At 33.2% G+C, this 21,756-nt stretch overlaps 3 protein-coding genes across 10 annotated transcripts; 2 read left to right on the plus strand and 1 right to left on the minus strand.

The window, feature by feature from the left end:
* The first annotated feature begins 1,192 nt into the window (after positions 1-1,192).
* On the plus strand, positions 1,193-6,274 carry LOC113874637 (subtilisin-like protease SBT2.4). Its single transcript, XM_027512852.1, has 10 exons — positions 1,193-1,380; positions 2,828-2,972; positions 3,104-3,501; positions 3,595-3,690; positions 3,930-3,999; positions 4,239-4,521; positions 4,608-4,948; positions 5,035-5,302; positions 5,496-5,768; positions 5,865-6,274. Exons 1-10 carry the CDS (start codon positions 1,193-1,195, stop codon positions 6,272-6,274), a joined length of 2,472 nt encoding a protein of 823 aa, XP_027368653.1.
* A 545-nt stretch (positions 6,275-6,819) lies between these two features.
* Positions 6,820-10,350, minus strand: LOC113846688 (O-fucosyltransferase 15-like). Of its 2 annotated transcripts, none has more exons than XM_027475218.1 (10): positions 9,917-10,350; positions 9,740-9,829; positions 9,551-9,644; positions 9,355-9,416; positions 9,123-9,211; positions 8,537-8,657; positions 8,303-8,446; positions 7,829-8,163; positions 7,464-7,704; positions 6,820-7,209 (listed from the first exon to the last, which is right to left on the minus strand). In XM_027475218.1, the coding sequence occupies exons 1-10, from the start codon at positions 10,202-10,204 to the stop codon at positions 6,901-6,903; spliced, it is 1,773 nt and encodes a 590-aa protein (XP_027331019.1). In that variant the 5' UTR covers positions 10,205-10,350; the 3' UTR covers positions 6,820-6,900. The 2 variants fall into 2 exon arrangements, with proteins under 2 accessions (XP_027331019.1, XP_027331020.1); XM_027475219.1 differs by having other exon boundaries at positions 8,540-8,657; positions 9,917-10,337.
* A 3,268-nt stretch (positions 10,351-13,618) lies between these two features.
* Positions 13,619-20,810, plus strand: LOC113848455 (calcium permeable stress-gated cation channel 1-like). 7 transcript variants are annotated; one of them, XM_027477970.1, is made up of 13 exons: positions 13,619-13,765; positions 13,864-14,086; positions 14,508-14,858; positions 14,939-15,094; positions 15,643-15,778; positions 16,309-16,410; positions 16,910-17,026; positions 17,118-17,198; positions 17,689-18,029; positions 18,124-18,369; positions 18,700-19,024; positions 19,131-19,364; positions 19,973-20,808. In XM_027477970.1, exons 3-13 carry the CDS (start codon positions 14,545-14,547, stop codon positions 20,243-20,245), a joined length of 2,325 nt encoding a protein of 774 aa, XP_027333771.1. In that variant the 5' UTR covers positions 13,619-13,765; positions 13,864-14,086; positions 14,508-14,544; the 3' UTR covers positions 20,246-20,808. The 7 variants fall into 7 exon arrangements, with proteins under 7 accessions (XP_027333771.1, XP_027333772.1, XP_027333770.1 ...); XM_027477973.1 differs by having other exon boundaries at positions 13,670-13,765; positions 13,868-14,086; XM_027477971.1 differs by lacking the exon at positions 13,864-14,086 and having other exon boundaries at positions 13,630-13,765.
* The last annotated feature ends 946 nt before the right edge of the window (positions 20,811-21,756 follow it).

Consider the following 21,756-nt stretch of genomic DNA (forward strand, 5'->3'; position numbering starts at 1 on the left):
TCCCAAAACTTCAATTCTGGTCGTTATCTCACCCCCTTTATGTTGTCCATGAAGATTTTTGCAAGCAAATTTTATTTTATTTTTTAAAAAATAACAATTTTTATTATATTAACTACGTTATGTTTTAACGAATTTTCAATCTAATGCACTTCTTAATACATTCTGTATATATTCTAATAAATTCACTCTAATTCTTTTACAGGCTATTTCTTATATTTCTCACAATTATTCTGTTTGAAAAAAAAAACAAGAAAAATTATGTATTTAAACATTATGCTTTGCATATTATATTGTCTAAAAAACAAATGATGTCAGAATGCCTTGTGAAAATAAATAGTGTAAAATAATGTAACAAAATGATATGCAGACTTATTTGTTAAAATGTAAAAGTATTGTGACTTTTCTGTGTGCAAATATTATAGTTTGCCATTGAAAAGTTATGGTTTCATATTATTTTTCTCGAATTTGACTACAACTAAAATATATAATTAAAAATAAAGTTTGGTATAATGGGCAAATATTTAGATAGTTATATTTTTAAAAAAATGTTGTCAAGATTCGTTTTATGGTTCTATGTAGTATGGCCAGACCATTAATTTGCAAATTAAAATAAACAAAGGAACTAAAATTATTTATTTATTTTTAACCCAAACCACTGATTTTGACCACAAATGAATGATCAATTTAAGTGATATATACTTAATTTTTGTTAGTAAGATTTTGAGTTTAAAATTTGTGTATAAAATTCTATTTTACAAGATCAGTTTGTTCTATTATAATATGAATGTTTCTACTTTAAGTAAGATTATTTCATATAAAAAATATTTGTGATTTAAAAAAATACTACGTATAAACAGAAAATAATTAAACTCGTCTAGATTGAACCGACTAAGTAACGAGAGTTCCTCGTTTTACGACTAAAGCTTTGTGTGTGCTTTGTTTGTTTGTTTTGGGGCATATTGCGTGATGGCATGCATTTGTTGACGCATTTTACGTAAAAGGTGTAATATTAAATACTCCCAACCGACCTTGAACATAAGATAGTAACGGTTGGACTAAGTTGATTTAGAATGCAAAGTTGCAATTTTTGTTCACGTTAACATTGTGTTTACCTTTGCTTTCATCATTATAAGAATCATCACCCATCAACTCTATAAGTTAAACCCATTGTGGCTTTCCCTTTGTCGTAACAATGGCTAAAAGGAGTGTTATTTCCATGGCTTTACCATTCCTAAGCATTCTCCTTTCCATCTTCTTTGTTTCTATAACTTGCATTCAAGAAGAGCGATCAATATTCTTGGTCCTGTTGGAAGGAGACGCAGTTGCTTTCCATCAAGGTTCACGGGATCATCATTCATCATCAAGAATTGACCACAACAGGTTAATATAGAATGCTGAATTTTGAGTGAAACGTTTTTTTTTTCAAGTGATAAATTTTCTTTGTTAATTCAGACATACTGGATTCTTCTTGAGAAAAGTTTCAAATTTAAATTTTATAAATGAAAAGAAATTGCTTGGAGAGCTAACTCCCTCATTTTATATAGATGTTCTTAACTCAAAATATAATACATAACAAAATTTAGTCTCAATTTTACTTTTCAAGAATCTGCTCGTATAAATTATAAAATTAAATCTTTACTATCGAAAAAAAAATTATCTGTCGCTCTTTTTTCTTGTGACACTTAACCTCATTTTTATTCAACATTTTTTAAAATTATTAAATTAGTTTCGATTCATAAATTTTCCTTTCAATCTTAAATTTTTAAATTAATAGCAAAAAATTATATATTTTTTTTCTCAAATTTCAATTATTTATATCCTCAAATTAACTATTTACATGTTTTGAAATATTTATTCTTTTATTTTAAATACAAAATACTTATATTTTTTAATTTTTTATTTAACTTTGTATACACATTTTTTTAGTAATTTTAAATAGTTTTATTTGTGTTTAAAAGTATACTAAAAAAACTTACATGTAATGCATGGGATAGATGTTTGTCAGTAATTTTAAACCCCCGTAGTATCTTCTTATTAGTCTTTTGTATTTACTACATTAATAAGGTATTGAATATTTTTAATATTTTCAATGTATTAAAATATTTTTTATTAAAAAATATTAGAATAATTAATATTAGAATGTTGTTACTCTTCTTTAGTTGTATTATTAATTTTGAAAATGTTAAAAAGTTACCAAACTTGTTAAGGCACTGTAAAAATTGATTTTTTTTCCTAAACGGAAACGAACTGAGGTGTCATGTTCCGCTAAATGCCCATCTTCTCCCTGTATAAATAAATAATCAATTATATTAATCTGCATATTGTTTTTGTCTCAAGTAAACACGCAACTACACGCAACTAAAGCTGCTATACATGTATAAAATGCAATATTTAGTTAAGAAAACTAAGTTTATATATGTTGAAATCAAACTCCATTATTAGGAATTCTACGGAGTGATCCTTGGAAGCACCTTTTGTAAGGCTTGTGGCATTTTTCTTTTCTTTTCTTTTCTTTTTTCGGGTCATCAGCTTTTAGCATGTTTGAACATTAAAATGAGATAATATTAATTTCCTTTCCTTAATTTATATAGTTACTCAACAACGAAAATTAAATTAAGCGCACTACTTTTTTGCACCACATTTTGAATAACACTCTCTTCAGATATATAAATGAATCCTTAATTGAAGATAATGTAATTTCCTTTATATGGAAATCTGTTTCAAATGACATACTGGCTTCATTTTATACCTGTAATTATCTCATCATGTCCTTCAATCAACAAACCTGAACACATAAGTTTTCCTCTTTGTGTGTATGGCTAATCAGTGAAGTCTCGAAGGCACATGCAAAGCACTTATTGTCATCCCATGATCTACTTCTGCAAAATACTTTGGAGAGTGGAAGCTACAATAAACTCCACAGTTACAAACACCTCATTAACGGGTTTTCTGTCCATACAACCCCTTCACAGGTTCTCTTCTTTGTCTCCATCAACTTCAAGAATGTGATGTGTGTGTGTATATATGTATGTACACGTACGTGTCCATTCGTGCTTATTATATATTCATGTACACGCTCTAAAATGGTGACAAAAAATTTAAGGCTACAAGACTGAGAGGTACCCAGGGAGTGAAGTTGGTAGAGAAAGATAGAGGAGCGAAACTGATGACAACATACACTCCTCAGTTTATAAATTTACCGGAAGGAATATGGGCACAAGAAGGAGGAGCCCAAAACGCAGGTGATGGAGTTGTTATTGGTTTTGTGGACAGTGGCATCAACCCTCTTCATCCCAGCTTTGCTTATGATCCCATGCACCCTTTCACATCAAACCTCTCTCATTTTGAGGGTGCATGTGAGGCTGGTCCTTTGTTCCCAGCTAGTTCTTGCAATGGAAAGATTGTATCAGCGAGGTACTTCTCTGCTGGGGCTGAAGCTGCTGCTACCCTTAATGCTTCTGTGGATTTTCTTTCACCGTTTGATGCTGAGGGACACGGCAGGTATTGATTCATGTTTGGCTTCAAAGTTGGTTTCCTCTCTATCTCTATGCTGCAAATATGCACTGTTAATTATGTCTAATTGGTTTGTTTCAGTCATGTGGCATCTATTGCTGCTGGCAATGCTGGTGTTCCCGTTGTTGTGAACGATTTTTTCTACGGGCGAGCTAGCGGAATGGCACCACGTGCAAGGTGAGCTTTCTACTGCTTTATTATTATTATTATTATTATTATTATTTTGGGTATTTGGGTATTACATATATGCATGAATCAGTTATTGAAATGAGAAATTATTGTTATTATTTTTATAACTAGGTCTTAAATAACCCAAATGAGAAGTTCTTCATTTAACCAATGCCACCACACCACAAAATGATATGTAGATTTAGATATCACATTTGTGTAGCTACGAATGTTGCTGTGTTTTGCAGGATTGCTGTTTATAAGGCTATCTATCCGTCCGTGGGAACTATGGCAGATGTTATTGCAGCTATCGATCACGTAAGTGCCACTTCGGTTCTAAATTGATCGCCATCATTTTTCAGTCGAAAGCAAAATAAAAAGGAATAATATTTAATGAATTGATAAAACTATGCAGTCGGCTTGCTATTTGTTATATTTTAGACTAGACAGATATAGAATAAGGATTGTGGGAGCAGTTATTTAGTGAAAATTTTTCTACTCAACGCTTCAGGTAAAGGTGGAATAGCCAGTAAAATTCCAAAATTTGACAATTGCAGGCTGTCCTGGATGGTGTGGATATCTTGACACTTTCTATTGGACCAAATGAACCGGAAGAACACACCTTGACGTTCTTGAGCTTGTTTGATATTGCATTGTTGTTTGCACGAAAAGCAGGAGTTTTTGTGGTGCAAGCTGCAGGGAACAAGGGTCCAGCACCTTCAAGTGTTGTGTCATTCAGTCCCTGGAGTGTAGGTGTTGCTGCTTGCACCACAGACAGAAGGTACCCCGCTTCACTTCTTCTTGGAAATGGGCAAATACTTCATGGCGTGGGACTATCAGGTAGTTCTGCCTACGAACACAATCCACTTAAATTTTCTCTGTGTAGCAATCCAAATGATAAGTGTTTGAGATTCTCACTTACTCAGGACCAAGTTTTGGTAATGGATCAGTTTTGCATAAGCTTGTGTTAGCTAAGGATGCAGTAAAAATAAATGGAACAAGCCCAAGGACTATGCAGTACATAGAAGAGTGCCAACATCCAGAAGCTTTGGACCCTAATGTAGTGTTAGGAAGTATCATTATCTGCACCTTCTCAGCGGGATTTGTTAATGGAACCTCAACCGTTGGTGCCATTATTGACACCTCAAAGGCTCTAGGATTAGAGGGGTTTATTCTAGTTGCCAACCCAACCTATGGTGATTATATTGGAGAGCCAATCCCTTTTGCTGTTTCTGGTATTTTGCTCCCTGCTGTAGCTGATGCCAAGGTACAAAAGCTAGTCACGATAATTACTATTATTTATTTAACTGAAACTGTGCAGTCAGACAAGTAAAAGGTTGCATTTGAGTGTAGGTTATATTACAGTATTATGAAGAACAAACAAAGAGGGATGAGAGAGGAACTGCTACAGAATTTGGTGCTGTTGCAGCTGTTGGAGAAGGAAGAGTATCCTCTTTTGTAGGGCGATCTCCTGTAGTTAGTAGATTTTCTTCAAGGGGTCCCGATATCAGTGACATTAAAAAGAATCCTGCTGATGTGCTTAAACCTGATATTCTTGCTCCAGGGCACCAAATATGGGCAGCTTGGAGCCCCATTAGTGCCTCAGAACCTATGCTGAAAGGTACACTATTTTTTTCTTTTTTTGCTAACATGACCGAATTGTTAACATGACCGAATTGTTAACATGACCGAATTGTGTCTAAATAAATAGGTTGCTTTCTCCAGTTACACAACAACATAATCCTGTTCCTTACCCCAACTTTCAGTTGACATTCTCAAATTACATTTAACTCTTGTACTACCAATACATACAGGGCACAGTTTTGCAATATTATCTGGTACCAGTATGGCCACACCTCATGTGGCTGGAATAGCAGCACTTATTAAGCAATATAATCCATTGTGGACTGCATCTATGATAGCATCTGCAATCTCCACAACAAGCTCAAAGTATGATAAATTTGGAGAGCATATACTGGCTGAAGGCTATGAGTCCACCCGCTTGCTTCCCTCTAATCCATTTGAATATGGAGCAGGTTTTGTGAACCCCAACTCTGCCATTGATCCAGGTTTGGTACTATCATCAGGTATGTAATTACTATTAAGTAGCAGAGTTAGAAAATTGAATAAGCGATCAGCTTGGTTTTACTCAGCAACCTAACTGTTTATTGGTCTTGAAACAGAATATTTAGACTTCATCAGCTTCTTGTGCTCTTTGCCAAACATGGACGCTGATGCAATAATTGCAGCTACTGGAGAACAGTGCAACCATCCGTTTGCCTATCCATTCAGTCTCAACCTTGCTTCAGTAACAATATCTGCACTAAGAGGATCAGTTTCTGTGCGAAGAACTGTCATGAATGTAGGGAACAACACAGAGACATACTTGGCCTCAGTTCTACCCCCAAATGGAACTAAAGTCGACCTTTATCCGACTTCGTTTACCGTAAGTCCACTAGGAACACAAGATCTGGAAATACAATTCACTGTCATCGAACCAGTGGAAAATTTTAGCTTTGGTGAAATTGTTTTGACAGGAACTTTGAACCACATTGTAAGAATAACATTATCACTTTTGGCAGTTTCAGTTTAATAAAGATCAATTCTGAAGTATATCAGGCTTCAGGTTATAATTCTTTCTGACAAATAAAATGTTACAATTTTATTATATTAGGAGGTTGGCTTCCCAATACCCTTTTCTTTTGAAAAACATATATTAGAAACATTCCGTATAATTCATAACCGACTTCTCAACTTTTTGATTTTATTAAGCTTAATTTAAAAATCATTATTTTATATAAAATTTATATGACAACCATGCATTTTCTAATCAATGAATTAGTCTATGATAGGTTATGTATGTGTTTTTAAAAATACATCACAAAATGATTTTAAAATAACATGAAAGTATATATTTTTTATTACAATATTGTAAAATTAATTCGTCGTCATATACAGCTTATTTATAGATTAAATGGTCAATTTGTCTCCCAAACTGAGTTTTCAGCTTTTAGCAACAAAATCTTATCGATCATAGCAGCGCGAAGGAAACATAAAAGACCATTGTCTCTGACTCAGTATCCGTCATTAATCCCGTGCAAACTCACGATTGAGTGTAACTACAATACATGGAGCCAAAGGAAAAAAATTGAATTGGAATAATGAACAACAATGTTAAAAATTACAACAGACAATTACAGTCGCGCTTACATAAATAAATCAATCTGTCCTGCACATACATGCTTTACACCTAGGATACCTGTAAACACTTCTTGCCTTAGGCCTTGTCTGTACATGTTTAGTTTGCCTAACTGCTTTTCTAACTCTCTGTTCAAAAACACGCCATTCAATGGTAGAATTCTTCATGAATATACTAGCTAGCCTACGTTTATTTGGACGTATTGTTGGCATTTTTCCGCCACCATAATATATTCGATACCCAGACACCAAAGATGATAGCTGACTTCCTGAATCGGTCATGGCAAATGCATCTGAAGCAGTGCAACCTATGAAGTCCAGCGCTGCTAACTATAATAAAAACAATTTATTGTCATTCATCCAATAGAACCAAAACAAATTCAGTGTTCTTTTCAGTTATCATATTCAAAAAGAGATAACAACAATGAGGCGCAATGCATAGAGAGAGAGAGAGCAGATATTCACGCCCAACTAATGCCAAAAATTGAACAATATACTGTACACACAACGTAGTTTCTTGTAACAAGCAACTTAATTAGACTTGCAACATCTTCAATGAAATAAGAATGAAACCAGCAACCAACCTGAGATGAATAATTAGCGAATGGTTCAAGTTCAGCCGGAGAAAGCAAGTTCTCTTTGGTGACTAATTTAGGGTACAAGCTGGTCAAAGCAACCAACCTTGAGCGACCTCCATACAAATTAGAACCAGCTACAAATATGTGTGTTTTGCGGTTAAAACCAAGGGCAGCAAGCATAAGGATGGCTTCTTCAGGTGTCAAAGGACATAGGCCTTCAGACCTGAGCTCTGAAGGAGAAGGTAACCTGCATAGAAGATTTCAACAACTTTTAAGGCAATACTAAAAAGCTCCTCTCTCCATAATTTAAAATTGCTGTCTAAAAAAAGATAAGTGGATAAGAGCTTCACATGGAAAATTATGATGCATACTTTGTAGTCTTCTTCAGCAGCACCAATGCAGGAAAATGGATTTCACGGTATGCTTCCAATTCTTTCCTCTCTTCTTCACCTCCCCCAAATTCACACAAAGAATGAGATACCATATCAATTTCAAATCTGAGATGCAAAGCCAGGTATTTGGATGCTTTCTTGGTATTATTTCCACTCTTCTCCTTGATTGATTCTGCAAATGGACCAGTAAGATAATGGTCCAGTGGTCCAATAAAATCGGAATGTTCACGCAACCTTTTAAGAAGCAAAGCACCAGTTTCTTGAATTCTGGGAACAAATTGCAGGGCATGAAAATTACATCTGCAACGAAGTCTCTATATGAAGTTCCCCCAATTAGGAAGAGCATAGTAGGGATTCAGATCAAGAAAGATGGTAATAACAGAGCATGAAGCCATGAAGGGCTTGAGATCATGAAAATTATATTGTGGTGTTTAAGCATCAGAGGACATTTACCTGCAGCTCAAATGGTATTGGATCAAATGCCAGGCGATTCCCAAATCCAACAAAGTGAACAACTTGATTTTTAAGTATAATAGGTAGTATGTGTTTCAAGTAAAAACTTGGCTTGGCCTCCTTCCCCATGTCAACATCTGTTACCTGGAAAAGCATTCAGGACAATTAAATATAAATACAATGCTATAGTTGAGTTTAATCACTTTACCAGAGGGGGGATAGGGTGTGACTTACAACACTACCAATTGCCTCCAAGTCCAAAGATTGTAGGTCCTTAGGAAGCTCCCTCACTATCCGAATATCAGGAGTCAAGTAGTTAATAAAATGCTGCTCCTGATAGATATCGCTGAATTGACTATGAAATTATACAATAAGCAGTTATAAGTTGTGTTGACAAAGTCACATAATAAAAAAAAGAAGGCACATGGACAGCTAATGTGACATTGAAATTTTCCAAGACAAAAGGCTAAGGCTAAAAATTCTAATGATTTACGCTATTTTGTCCCATAAATACATGAAAAGCAAAATAAAATGAAAAGCAGTGTACAATCAGGTCATGTGTTCAGCCTGTCACCCAAAATTATTCATAAAGCTTATAGCTATTTATAAATTGATTCAACTTCTACAACCTGATAAAAGTTCACAAGCATAGTATAATGTCCCGCTAATCATCTGTCTCTAAACTGAGAATTGGTCCAGCAACCAAATTATTGGTTTTTTTAAATAGAGTTTAGGGTAGGGAAAACAGAACAGAGAAAGATTATGTGAGCAGGAGGCCAAGGTGGAGGTGAAGAAGAAACAGAGATAAACAGAGCATTACCTCACATCTCTCCATACACTACTGTACATAAATCTGGGGATAACCAGAGTTGAATTGAGCAACCGGGCCACAACAACAGCATTACAAACCTGTTGCGAATCAAAACTAACACAAATCACGTGCTGATCATTAAAAAAAGAGTAAAACATAAGCTTTTCTACGTTAAAATCAACCAAAACTCAATTAATTCAGAAGTCATATAACAAACATTTGTCTAACAAAGAATACTCACCGCTACTCTTTGTTGATTGATCCCACCATTAGCAGTAATCAAAATGTATCCATTTTTTCCCTCTATTCAAGCAGAGTACAAGAGAGCAGGCCGTGAGTACCAGCTAAGAAACCAATGAACATTTTCGTTTTTTTTTTTTTTTCGTAGTAACAATTACACATAGACATCATCTAAACAACCGTCACATTGCACATACCATTAGGTTCCCAATTGCGCTGATCAGCACAAGGCCTCCAAGCAGAAGCAGGGACGAAGGGTTCCTGCCACAAATCTTTTGGTTCACGCTTATTCTGTTTCATTCAATTGGACACACAAAGTAAGATTCACAGAAAATTTGCTCTATAGTGAAATTTTCTCTTACTAATAATTGAAAATCATTCAATACCTCTGCTAAGGCATGAGCAGCCAATGCCAACATCCTTACATAATTCCCCTTCTGTGATTTCTTCCTATTTCCAACTTTGTTCCATTTCCCCTGAAAATATAATATAAAGCATATCATATCAGCGTTTCAAATAATCTACAAAGTTGGTAATGATAATTGATAAAGCAGAGCACGAACATGAAGGGGAAGCGAAACGGAGGAACGGAGTCGAGGTTTGGGAACAGGATGGGGAGCATCGTGTTGGTGTGGTAAGCGGAGAAGCATGAACCAATTGACGAAGAAAAAGGAAGCAAGCAACGCAAGAAGCGTCAGAAGCAGTTTCGTTCGTTTCCTTCGATACCACGAAGAAGGGTGGGATCTACGGGAGCTGGAGAGGCGGCTCGGGCCCAGCCTCGGAGTCCGGGAAGAAGGGGAGCAGGAGCGGCACCGATCCGGAACCACGTCTAAATCGGAAGCGGAAACCATTATTCGGGTTCGGGTCAGATCCGTTAGAAGAAGAAAATGGAATGGAATGTAATGTGATTGGTCCCAAGACAAATCTGAATCCCTATCCAATTCCCATTTGAGCAGCTTAGGACTTGGGAGCAAGGAATCCCCATAGTTTCTATTACTTTCTCATTTGTAAGCTACGCGGATGTTCGAATTTTAATACTTTTTATTATTAAATTTATACAAAAATAATAATACCATTACAACGTTAATTTTTTACCTTGTCTCAATTTATCATGGTTTAATTTCAATAAAACCTTAATTTTCAAATTTTCTGTTTAATTAATTATATTTTATTCGAATGAATGGTCATTCATTTGAAATATCAAAAAATTATTCCATAGTTGACAGTAAATATATATATATATATATATAAAATAAATTAAATGGGTATTGCTGTTTTACCAAAACGGTTTGAGAATGTCAGTTAAAGAAACATTGTCGGTTCGGAAGACGGTGTTTTCGTCGATAGAGAAAATGGGCTTGGGCCCAAATCAATTACGAGCTGTTTTCTTTTACAAATGTAGATGCCGGCAATGATACATATTGAAGAGATTGCAGTGGGCTTTTGGGCTTGTCGTAGCCTTGTCTTGGGTGACTTCTTTCAATGACAAGCAATAAAACGGTGTTGCTTAGAAGAAATAAAGCATTAAATATAAGTACAGTTGGGAAAATTACCCACTACTTGCAATCCATACAACACCGGTATGGGTTGTCTTGTCAAAGGTTTATGTAACGACAAAAATAGGCAAATATCTCAAACCATTAGCTTCTTCCTTCACAAAGAGACATAACATGGCCTCCAGGTTCCAAGCGTATGTGAAAACATCTTAATGTTGTATTATAGTACCTTCCGACTCACATTTAAGATCCAGTAAAAAGAGGAAGAAAGACGTTATAGTAAAAAGAAAGAATAGAAAGTAAAATAAATAAATATAAAAGAAAGTAAGCTGTGAAATATAAACACTATTTAATACAGCCAATAAAATAATCAAAATAAGATTATATTGTCGTATTTTATATATTTACTGGCTACTACACTAAATAATTTTGTCAACATTAAATTTTCAGAATCTAAAGATGATATTTTTTTAATTAAAATCCTTTTTATATGTCCCTATTCAATTTATCAAATATGTTCTGTAACTTTTTTATTTAAAAATACAATCTATTTACTTTATTAATCAAGTTTAAGTTTACGTAAATAATAATAATATACTACATAAAAAATATTAAATAAAAACAACATTATACATGTTTCAGTTTCAAACGAAACATAATCCAACTACTCAGCAAATTATATGCATCTTTTTCACCAATGTCTTTAGTTAAAAAAATAATATTTTAATTTAAAATGCTTCCTTCCTTTAATATGAAAAGGAAATTCTACTATTTGGGAAAGTGCCATCCAATTTTCTGTTCCCCAACCTGTGTCCTTTTCGTTTTTATTTTAATTAAGTCATTTTTTAATTTTATATTTCTGATACAACAAGCATTTATTTTTAAACAAATACATACTAAATAGGAAAAAAAAATACTACTTTTAAATATTGAAATCGTTAATACAGCGAAAATATTTAGAGTACAGACAATCCCTTTATTAATAATGCTCAATTAACTTTATGCCCTGGCCCCGCTTACCTTTAATAACAAAACAAGTCTAATAGAGTAATCCGTAGTTCAATTTACCACAGCCACACAAACGTTATCTATGGTCACCTTGCTGTGCTTTGGTCAAGATAATAATAATCAATCTCATAACTTCTCTCTCGCCGGTTATTCAAAAGATAATAATGTATAAATCCATTTGATATATAAAACATGGCTCTTCAGTTTTAAATAAGGGTTTTTTTTTACTGTGACATAATCAAGAATTAACAAATTACAATCTTTAATAAAAATTATATCGTTCAATGTTATTAATGCATGTTAGTAATTTTTTAATACAATTCACTGTATATAAGTTTTTGTTGTGTATCTTTAAATACACGTTAAAAATATTTAAATATTTTTTATAAATTATTTTATTTAATAATATTACATATAGTGTAGAAAAAAATTATTAATTCTTGATAATATTCATTTGTGAGATGTGAAAGATATTAAAGTAATTGTCCGAAAACCATAAGTTCTTAGAATGAATTTGTGGATCTTCCTTTGCTGTATTGTACAGAAATGTATAAATCATTCATTATAATTTTTGTTAATTACTCCATTTTTTTAAATCAATCTTAATAATTTAAAATATAAAATAATAATTACACATTTTCTATAAAGAAAACGCATAAAATTAGGTAAGAGAGGTTCATTTTAAAAATTTGAAAAAATCATCGTATCGTGCGACAAACCTAAAGATCTCACTCAGGAGTGTGTCTAGTTAGTATCATCTTTTTAATGAAGTTAATGAACCCTCTTTATATGTTAATTTACCATAGACAAATTTAGAATAAGAATATTAAGTAAACATAATACTAACTATGAATTCATCAGAATAAAAAGGTGTCGTATGTCGTACGTGTAAATGATTGTCGAAGAACAAGTTGTCCTTTGATGACCAACACAATAAAATGTGACATAGTGGATTTACATCTGTCAAACATATTTACTCCAAACTATTTCTAACAATAAAATTAGATTGAAACGTAATTGCAATGTGGTCTTATAATTTTTCTTACAATTTGCAATATAAAAAGAACATGACAAAATTTAATTTTACTTAACAAGTAACTTGTATTGTTGTAGTACTAAACAACTTCTTTAACGCTGAAAATAACGAGACATGTTAATATTTTATTGTTTTAAAAACTAAGAACTTGTTTGATAAACTTTTGCATTCGATTATTAACAGTAATTATTAATGTTCTTTTTTTTCTTCACTGGCATTGAGGTAAATCTCGTTTAATATCGATTAAAATAAATATTGAGATTAGCAATGAAAAACTCTAAATAATCAATATTATAAGAATAAAAATACATACTTATATTTTGCATGGATCTATAATCTATCTATTTTTTTTTCTTAAATAAAAGAATAATATCTTTAAGTGATATACAAATATAAAACTATATTTACTTTTAAATTTAAAGAAAATGGCCGGAGAAATACGCGTGGTGGTCGCGTGGCCATTCCCGCGAGAAAAACGCATTCTGGACACGGGATACGGATACGCCTGTCACTTGCCATCTCCGAGTAACTGATACACAAACCTAATAACTTTCACACTCTCTAACAGCGCGTGAATCGAACTCTTTAAAATCCCTGAAAACAATGAGAAGTAGCCGTTGGAAGACACCACGTGGCACCTTGCCGACACAGTGTTTGGAGTTCACGATGCTGAGGTTATTGAATCTTTCTTACATTACAACTAATAGATATTACCATTTAATATTACATTCTAAATGACAAATATTAATCCCTTTCACAAAATGACATAATTTTGAGAGTACAGTGTACACGGGTACAAGGGGTGGAGAATGAGATGAGTTAAGACACTACTAGAATTATTCATGTGGTGCTGTTCACCAGTAACGTAACGAGTAAGAACCAACAACACTGTCTTTTTGTTTTTCCTTTTCTTCTCTCTTTCCTCACATTGAAGCCAATCTCAAATTCAGTGATCTCTTGTTTGTTTAAGGTAGAGATAGTTGGTGTGTACCAGAGGAAAAGGCCTTCTAGTGTCGTGTCTTCTAAGGAGGTTTCATTGCACCCACGGTGGCCGAATCTTCTTGCTTTCTTCTCTCTCTAAGATATCCGAATACCCTTTTATTCAATTTTGGATCTTCACCTCTGATTTCCTTCTCATTCGTGGGTTTTAAGTTGGGGTTTCCCCTCATCAAATTGTGAACCACAAGCACAAAGTACGACCCTTTTTTGTTTTCCTTTTTCTATTTTTCGTTCACTCTATTTCTCCTCTTGTTTTCTCATGTCTTAGGATGGAATAGCATGCCAGTTGATGTGAAATTCTAGAACTGATTTTGGGAGTATCCAAGGACTTTCTATTAATGTCTGTGTTTTAGCTAAAGAGGAGTATAATTTTGTTGTGGGATACGCTTCATAAATTACTTTCCTTTTGGCTGTCTAAAATTTAGGGTAGAACAGAAAATGGTAAATTAGTTATAAATCATTCCTGTAAAATTTACAGAGGAAAAAAGAACCTTTTACTTCAAGCTATGCTTTTTTTTTTATTAGAGTTTTAGATAAGATACAATTTTTATTTTTTCACCAAGTTGTATATCAATCTAACCCTGTTTGATATTCATTTCTTTGATTGCTTTATAGGTGTATACCGTGCATTGGTTCTAGAGGGAAAAGAAAAATGGCTACACTTTCAGATATTGGGCTTGCAGCTGCCTTAAACATTTTGAGTGCATTTATCTTCTTTGTTGCATTTGCTGTTTTGAGGCTTCAACCTTTTAATGATCGAGTGTACTTCCCAAAATGGTATCTGAAGGGTTTAAGAACAGATCCTATACATGGAGGAGCATTTGTCCGCAAGTTTGTCAATTTAGATTGGAGATCATACCTTAGGTTTTTGAATTGGATGCCGGCTGCGCTTAGAATGCCAGAACCTGAACTGATTGACCATGCTGGATTGGACTCTGTTGTTTACTTGAGGATTTACTTGATAGGGTAATGACAATGAACAATGAATGAATACAACATCAGCAATGGAGAATATGTTCCTGATGTTTTCTGTTTCTGTTATGCAGACTTAAAATCTTTGTTCCTATAGCATTCCTGGCATGGGCAGTTCTTGTTCCTGTCAACTGGACAAGCACCGGGCTAGAACGAGCTGGGCTAAATAACATAACTGCTAGTGACATTGATAAACTCTCAATTTCAAATGTCCATAGTCGGTCTGAAAGGTTTAAAAACCATCATTTAGTGCTATTACAGTTTTTATGCTACATCTTGTTGTTGTTTAGTAAATTAATTTCAAATCCTGCGTAACTGCATTTCAAGATGCATTGTTGACCTAATATATATGGTTTAATTATGTTGAGGCTTTAGGTCTAGTGTTTAACTTGGTGCAACCTTAATTTACAGAGGACATCCTATTTGCTTTGCATTTGTTCTCTCGATTTTGTGGTTATATCTTGATTAAATTTTCTTCATCAAAATCCTTATCGTTATCACATCTCTTCTCTAGATTCTGTGATTATGTCATGATTACTTTTTCTTCTCATCAGAATCCTGATTGTTACATCGTAAGACGACACCCCACTTACCTTTCCAATCCGATTATCAACCACTTTTTATGCATAATTTCTCTTGTTAAAGTTGTGGAGTTAACTTTTGTGGTGCATTTGTGTCACTATTTGATTATATAAGTTATTGTACAGTATTGGCCTTTCTTAAATTGTTAGTCGGTATTAAGCAATGTGCTCTGCTAAAATTTTATACTCTGCCTCAGGTTTTGGGCACACATAGTAGTTGCTTATGCATTCACCTTTTGGACATGCTATATTTTACTAAAGGAGTATGAAAAAGTTGCCTCAATGAGATTGCAATTTCTTGCAGCAGAAAAACGCCGCCCTGATCAATTTACGGTAAATTTGATTTTTCTCTGTACTACTTCTTTGTTGCATATTGCAGTTCACAAATTTTTTTGTTTCTTGTGTTAGAGAGGTGGTAGGTTACTTAGTCATTTTTACAGATAGATCTCTGATTGTATATATATCATAATTTTCTGTATATAAAAACTCTGTAAATTATAGGTGAGGATTTGATAGTCATTAAGCAAGCATATTAATAAACTAGCTATGTATATCAGCAAATAAGTGTGCGTGCAAGACAATGGAGTGATGACTGTTATATGACCTTAAGATGTATGAAAGAGATATTAGAAGATAAAAGGGATGCAAAACATTTATAAAAAAAATTAAAACAATAGAAAAGGTAAAGAACAAATATTCCTTTTTAATAAAGAAGAGCTCTCCAATCCATTTGCATCTTTATCTTTAAATATGACACGTGTGTGGAAATTGCAGTTATGCATTGAACTGTCAAATGTTAGCATTTAGATGTATGAGATATTCCATCAAGCATATTTTGCTAACAGAAAAGATATTATTTTCAGGTGCTTGTTAGAAATATTCCGCCAGATCCTGATGAATCCGTAAGTGAGCTTGTAGAGCACTTTTTTCTGGTCAATCATCCAGATAACTATCTTACTCACCAGGTTGGTTCCTCCCGTGTATAATATACTGCTAGAATGTTGTGTTAGTAATTTTCTCATTGATTCTGGTATTAAGAATTTAAGAAGCATTGAGTGGTTTATACTTTGAAAATTCCATCTTTTGCTGCAATATTAAATTCCTTAATTGCCTTATTGATTCTGAAATGATGCATAGAAGAATGCTAGCAACACACTCTTTTTAAAACACTCATAATTATTGGCTAAAATTTATTGAAAAATATAAAAATTACGTGGATCTCACTCTTAATTTAATGTTTCTCTCTCAGAATTTTGTAGTTTTCAATGAATTTTAGTCAATAATTTAGAGTATGTTAAAAAAACTGTGTTAAAAGTGTATTGTTAGCATTCTTCATAATGTATATGAAACATTGAATACATTATTAACTTGATCTATTATGAAAACTTAATTTTTCCCTTTAATTTGGGACTTTTGAAGGGGAAAAAAGTATGTTTCTGTATATTCACTGTCACATATATGCAGGTTGTTTACAATGCAAACAAACTGGCAAAGTTGGTAAAAAAGAAGAAGAAGTTGCAAAATTGGCTTGTATATTATCAAAACAAAGTGGAAAGAACTTCAAATAGACCTGAAGTAAAGGTATTTAAGTTTAATCTGATGTGCCTTCAAAAGGTTATCATAAAAATCTTCAGATTTATGACAATCTTTCCCTCTTACATGTTTTTATCAGACTGGTTTCCTTGGTCTTTGTGGAAAGAAAGTAGATGCTATTGATCATTACAATACTGAAATTGACAAACTGTCAAAGGAAGTAAGTGTCATTTAATTCCTGTTCGAATTTTTACCACACTCATCACTCTGGATGCAAATACTTATTTCAATCTAAATTCTTCATGCAAATAATATTTTGAAAAAATTATGAAAATTATTCTTACATGGGAATGAAATTTTAATTTTGCAGAATTCATAAAAAAGACAATGGTATACCAAATTTTTGCTTGTACCTTTTATCTTTGTTTTGTGCAGCAGTATTATTCTGCTTTCACAGAGTTATTTCCTCATGTAATGATTTTGTAACTGCTTGCCTTCACCTATAAATAATTTTTCTGATTGTTCACTAGAACTTAGTGCAAATAAAATATGGAGAGGATTTAAACAGATGCTGAAGAAACTTTTTTGACACAAAATTTCCCTTAGAGGATAATATCTGAAGATATTATGGGCTTTATTATGGTTTCATAATTGTGTCTTCAGAAATTCTCATGATGATTGCAATGATTCAAGTTTATAACCTTCTACAGATAGCTTTAGAGAGGGATAAGGTCACTAATGATCCCAAGTCTATTATGCCTGCTGCATTTGTGTCATTTAAATCTCGGTGGGGTGCTGCAGTTTGTGCACAAACTCAACAAACCAGAAATCCAACAATTTGGTTGACTGAGTGGGCTTCAGAGCCACGGGATGTTTATTGGTCAAACTTGGCAATTCCATATGTTTCCCTTACTGTTAGAAGGTTGATCATAGCCGTGGCATTCTTTTTTCTCACTTTCTTTTTTATGATTCCGATTGCATTTGTACAAACTCTTGCAAGTCTTGATGGAATCCAGAAAGCAGCACCATGGTTGAAGCCTCTCATTCGTATGTAAGTCTCATGTTACAGTTGTATCTCTGAAGATACAATTTGCATCCATATGGATCACTGGATTTTACTTATTTGAATTTACTTTATTGTGCAGCCCTTTCATTAAGTCATTCATTCAAGGTTTTCTACCCGGTATTGCATTGAAGCTTTTTCTCATATTTTTGCCAACAATATTGATGATCATGTCAAAATTTGAAGGCTTTGGATCTATATCATCTCTGGAGAGGAGATCAGCTTCTAGATATTATCTTTTCAATTTTGTGAATATATTTCTTGGGAACATACTTACTGGAACAGCATTTCAACAGCTGGACTCTTTCATTCACCAACCAGCCAATCAGTAAGTCATTCAAGATACAGGCATCTTCTTTTTCCTTTGAGAATTATTTACGATTTTAGTTGTCATTATATTTCCTGTATTTTGGGTGCATGCATAGTTCTCCTACTCCAAAAAGTTTGCGTGGTATGTGAATTTTTTGTATCTGTGGTAAACTATTATGTCATGTGAAATATACAGAAGGGGAAAAATTATAAATTTTCTGGATATACTTTTTAGCTATTTAATAACAATGATATAGGTTTTCTGAACATTTAAATATGGTCACATGCTTGTTCCAAAATTTCTCTTAATTTAACACACTTATGAATATTCTTTTTATATTCATGTCAGATATCCTATAACAATTGGCACTGCAATTCCTTTGAAAGCAAGTTTCTTCATCACTTATATAATGGTTGATGGATGGGCTGGTATAGCTGCAGAGGTTTTGATGTTGAAACCACTAATCATATATCACTTGAAGAATTTCTTCTTGGTTAAGACTGAAAAGGACAGGGAAGAGGCCATGGATCCTGGGAGTATTGGTTTCAACACTGGAGAACCTCGTATACAATTGTACTTTTTGTTGGGTCTAGTCTACGCAGCAGTTACACCTACTGTTCTTCCTTTCATTATAATTTTCTTTGGGCTGGCCTATGTTGTGTACCGTCATCAGGTAAATGGGATGTTAGCATTATGTTGTACATGTCAAGGATCGTTGTATAATTTGAGTCCCCTATTTTTGCTGCCATATATAAGATGAAGACACCTTCCAATTGCAGATAATTAATGTCTATAATCAAGAGTACGAGAGTGGTGCAGCTTTCTGGCCTGATGTCCATTTTCGTGTGGTGATTGCGCTGATAGTGTCGCAGATAGTTCTGATGGGACTCCTAACCACTAAAAAGGCTGCTTCATCAACACCATTTCTAATCGCACTCCCAATACTGACAATATGGTTCCATAGATACTGCAAAGGCCGTTTTGAACCTGCATTTGTTAGATATCCCTTACAGGTATCTCAATTAATCATTCTGATTGCTAATAAAATCCTGTAAATAGCTGGATGCATTGATGGTGGAATTATTGTTCAATTGTTGTCTTCTCATTTATTAGATATCCCTAAAATCCTTCTATCACCAAATACCAAGTTAGAATTTGCTACTGTATGCTTGAGTGCAGAAATGCTCAAGTGTTAGATATACTATCAATACAGTTATGGGTGACTCTTTTTTATGCTTAAAATACTGAACTTTATCATTTTTATTTTATGATCGGTGGGATCCACACATTGTTACAGCATCTCCCTGATATATCAATCAGATGCCATATGATCAATTGACTTTTGGCTTTTATGCATTTGTATATTAGTTTATCACTTTAGGGTCCGTTTAATTTTTAGTAGACCTGATATTGAAAGAACCTAGTGTGTGGGAATGATCTTTTGAAAGCCAGTTTTAAAAGAATTAATTTTGTTAAGATTGTAAAGTTGAATTTTAAATATAATTATCGTTTTTAAATATTTTATGGCTCTAATATCAATAATTTGTGGGTGGCCTAAATCTGCATCTCTCTGTTCCTCTGTCATGGAATTTTTATGTTGCTTTTGTAAATTTATAAACAGGAAGCAATGATGAAAGACACATTAGAACGAGCCACTGAGCCTAACCTGAACTTGAAAGCTTATCTTCAGAATGCATATGTACATCCAGTTTTTAAGGCTAGCATTGATGATGATGATGATGATGAAGAGGTTATCAGTCTAAAGTGGGAAACTGAGAGTATTACTGTGCCCACAAAACGCCAATCAAGAAGGAATACACCATTGCCCAGCAGAATCAGTGGTGCATCGTCCCCTTCTCTACCTGATGGCATTCCAAATAATCCAGAGCCATAAATCATGGTCCAAGAAATGATATCATCATTGTTAACCAGACAGGCTAAGATGGACGTGCATATATATTATATAATGGGCTACATCGGTTGACATGTGCTTCCAGAATAAGCTTAGAAAGCTGGGTGGTCTTCTCTTGTAAAAAGCTAGTGTTCAACTTTGGAATCGGCGCAAACTGTAAGGCTGAGATTCTTTGATGATATTTCTGATTTTGTTAATAGTGAATTTGTTCCCTTAGTAGATAATCATGCTTTTCAAAATCTGTATCACCAAAGCACGTAGAGGATTTGCAAAACGTTTACCCACGGGATACCGTAAGTTATCCAAGAACTGATCAAGATTTACATCCTGTGTATAATTTTTTCTCTTTTTACCTTCGTTTTTTCCTTGAGATTTAGCTCCGCTTATTTGGGAGGAAAAAGAGTGTCTGTACTTGTGCACGTTTTAATCAATGACTTTTCTTTTCATTGAATGATTATTTCTGTCCACGTTAATTGTCAAAAGATACCGACACAACTGGGTACAGACATATATACACATGTATAATGATCTATTGTTGTTCATTTTCATTATCCGTGTCCTTTCTAAGGTAATTTTCTATCAAGCTATGTTACTGTTACTGAAACTATACAGATGATGTTTTTATGCTGTTACCTGTCTCATGAAGGGTGTTGTAGCAACTACACCTTCATTAGGGAAATCAAATTATCAAATAATCTGCACAAATGTGACATCTATTATAAAAACCCAGAAGAAGTTCGAGGCCTACGCTTATTGAAAGGATATTAAGACGACGCACTAACAGACTGTGTTACTATTAACGTGTTTGTGATTCATTCTCATTCCAATTCTCTGAAGAGCAACATCCTTCTTGTTAATGAAGGATACAACATACTTGACGCTTTTATTATTTCAGGAAACTTATCTGCAATATCAGCTTTCATTACTTCACCAAAGTCAAACTACCCACGTATTTCATCTTAAATTTAATAAAAAAACTGAAATATATTTTTTATCCTTATATTTTTTAAAGATTTTAATTTTAGTCTCTATGTTTTAAAATTATATTCTTTACTAATAATGTGCCATAACAGCATAACAACTACTGACACATGACATAAAAAATTAATATATAATAATCTCCTAGTTAATGTCATAATTAAGAATTAAAATTGTTAAATTTAAAATTAATTAAAGACTAAAAAAAATTGTAAAGATTTAAATCAAAATCTTTCAAAAAAATATTTAAACTTGAAAAATTATGTTAATTATTGTATATATTTAAACATGTACTATGTTTTGTAAATATAACTTGTAGTTTATTGACTTATTCAATAAACTGGTAGAAATATTTAGTAATATAAAATGAAAGAAATTTATAACTTTTAAAAATTAACTTTTCTAAGATTATTTAAAGTAGTGTTTAAATTTTTAAAATTATTTATTAATATTTATTAATATTTTTATTTTTTAATAAAAACAAATTATTCATTATACAGTTAAAATTTTACGTA

The sequence above is a fragment of the Abrus precatorius genome, unplaced genomic scaffold (genome assembly GCF_003935025.1).
Source record: "Abrus precatorius isolate BTA unplaced genomic scaffold, Abrus_2018 Scaffold8, whole genome shotgun sequence".
NCBI lineage: Eukaryota > Viridiplantae > Streptophyta > Magnoliopsida > Fabales > Fabaceae > Abrus > Abrus precatorius.

Coding starts and splice junctions, on each gene's coding strand:
- LOC113874637 (XM_027512852.1), top strand. CDS start 1,193: ATGGCTAAAAGGAGTGTTATTTCCATGGCTTTACCATTCCTAAGCATT. Junction 3,691..3,929: donor GGAATGGCACCACGTGCAAG/GTGAGCTTTCTA, acceptor TGTGTTTTGCAG/GATTGCTGTTTATAAGGCTA. Junction 4,522..4,607: donor TCATGGCGTGGGACTATCAG/GTAGTTCTGCCT, acceptor TCACTTACTCAG/GACCAAGTTTTGGTAATGGA.
- LOC113846688 (XM_027475218.1), bottom strand. CDS start 10,204: ATGGTTTCCGCTTCCGATTTAGACGTGGTTCCGGATCGGTGCCGCTCC. Junction 9,645..9,739: donor CTGCTCATGCCTTAGCAGAG/GTATTGAATGAT, acceptor TGAATGAAACAG/AATAAGCGTGAACCAAAAGA. Junction 7,705..7,828: donor CTGCTGAAGAAGACTACAAA/GTATGCATCATA, acceptor TCTTCTATGCAG/GTTACCTTCTCCTTCAGAGC.
- LOC113848455 (XM_027477970.1), top strand. CDS start 14,545: ATGGCTACACTTTCAGATATTGGGCTTGCAGCTGCCTTAAACATTTTG. Junction 15,095..15,642: donor GTCCATAGTCGGTCTGAAAG/GTTTAAAAACCA, acceptor ACTCTGCCTCAG/GTTTTGGGCACACATAGTAG. Junction 18,370..18,699: donor ATTCACCAACCAGCCAATCA/GTAAGTCATTCA, acceptor TATTCATGTCAG/ATATCCTATAACAATTGGCA.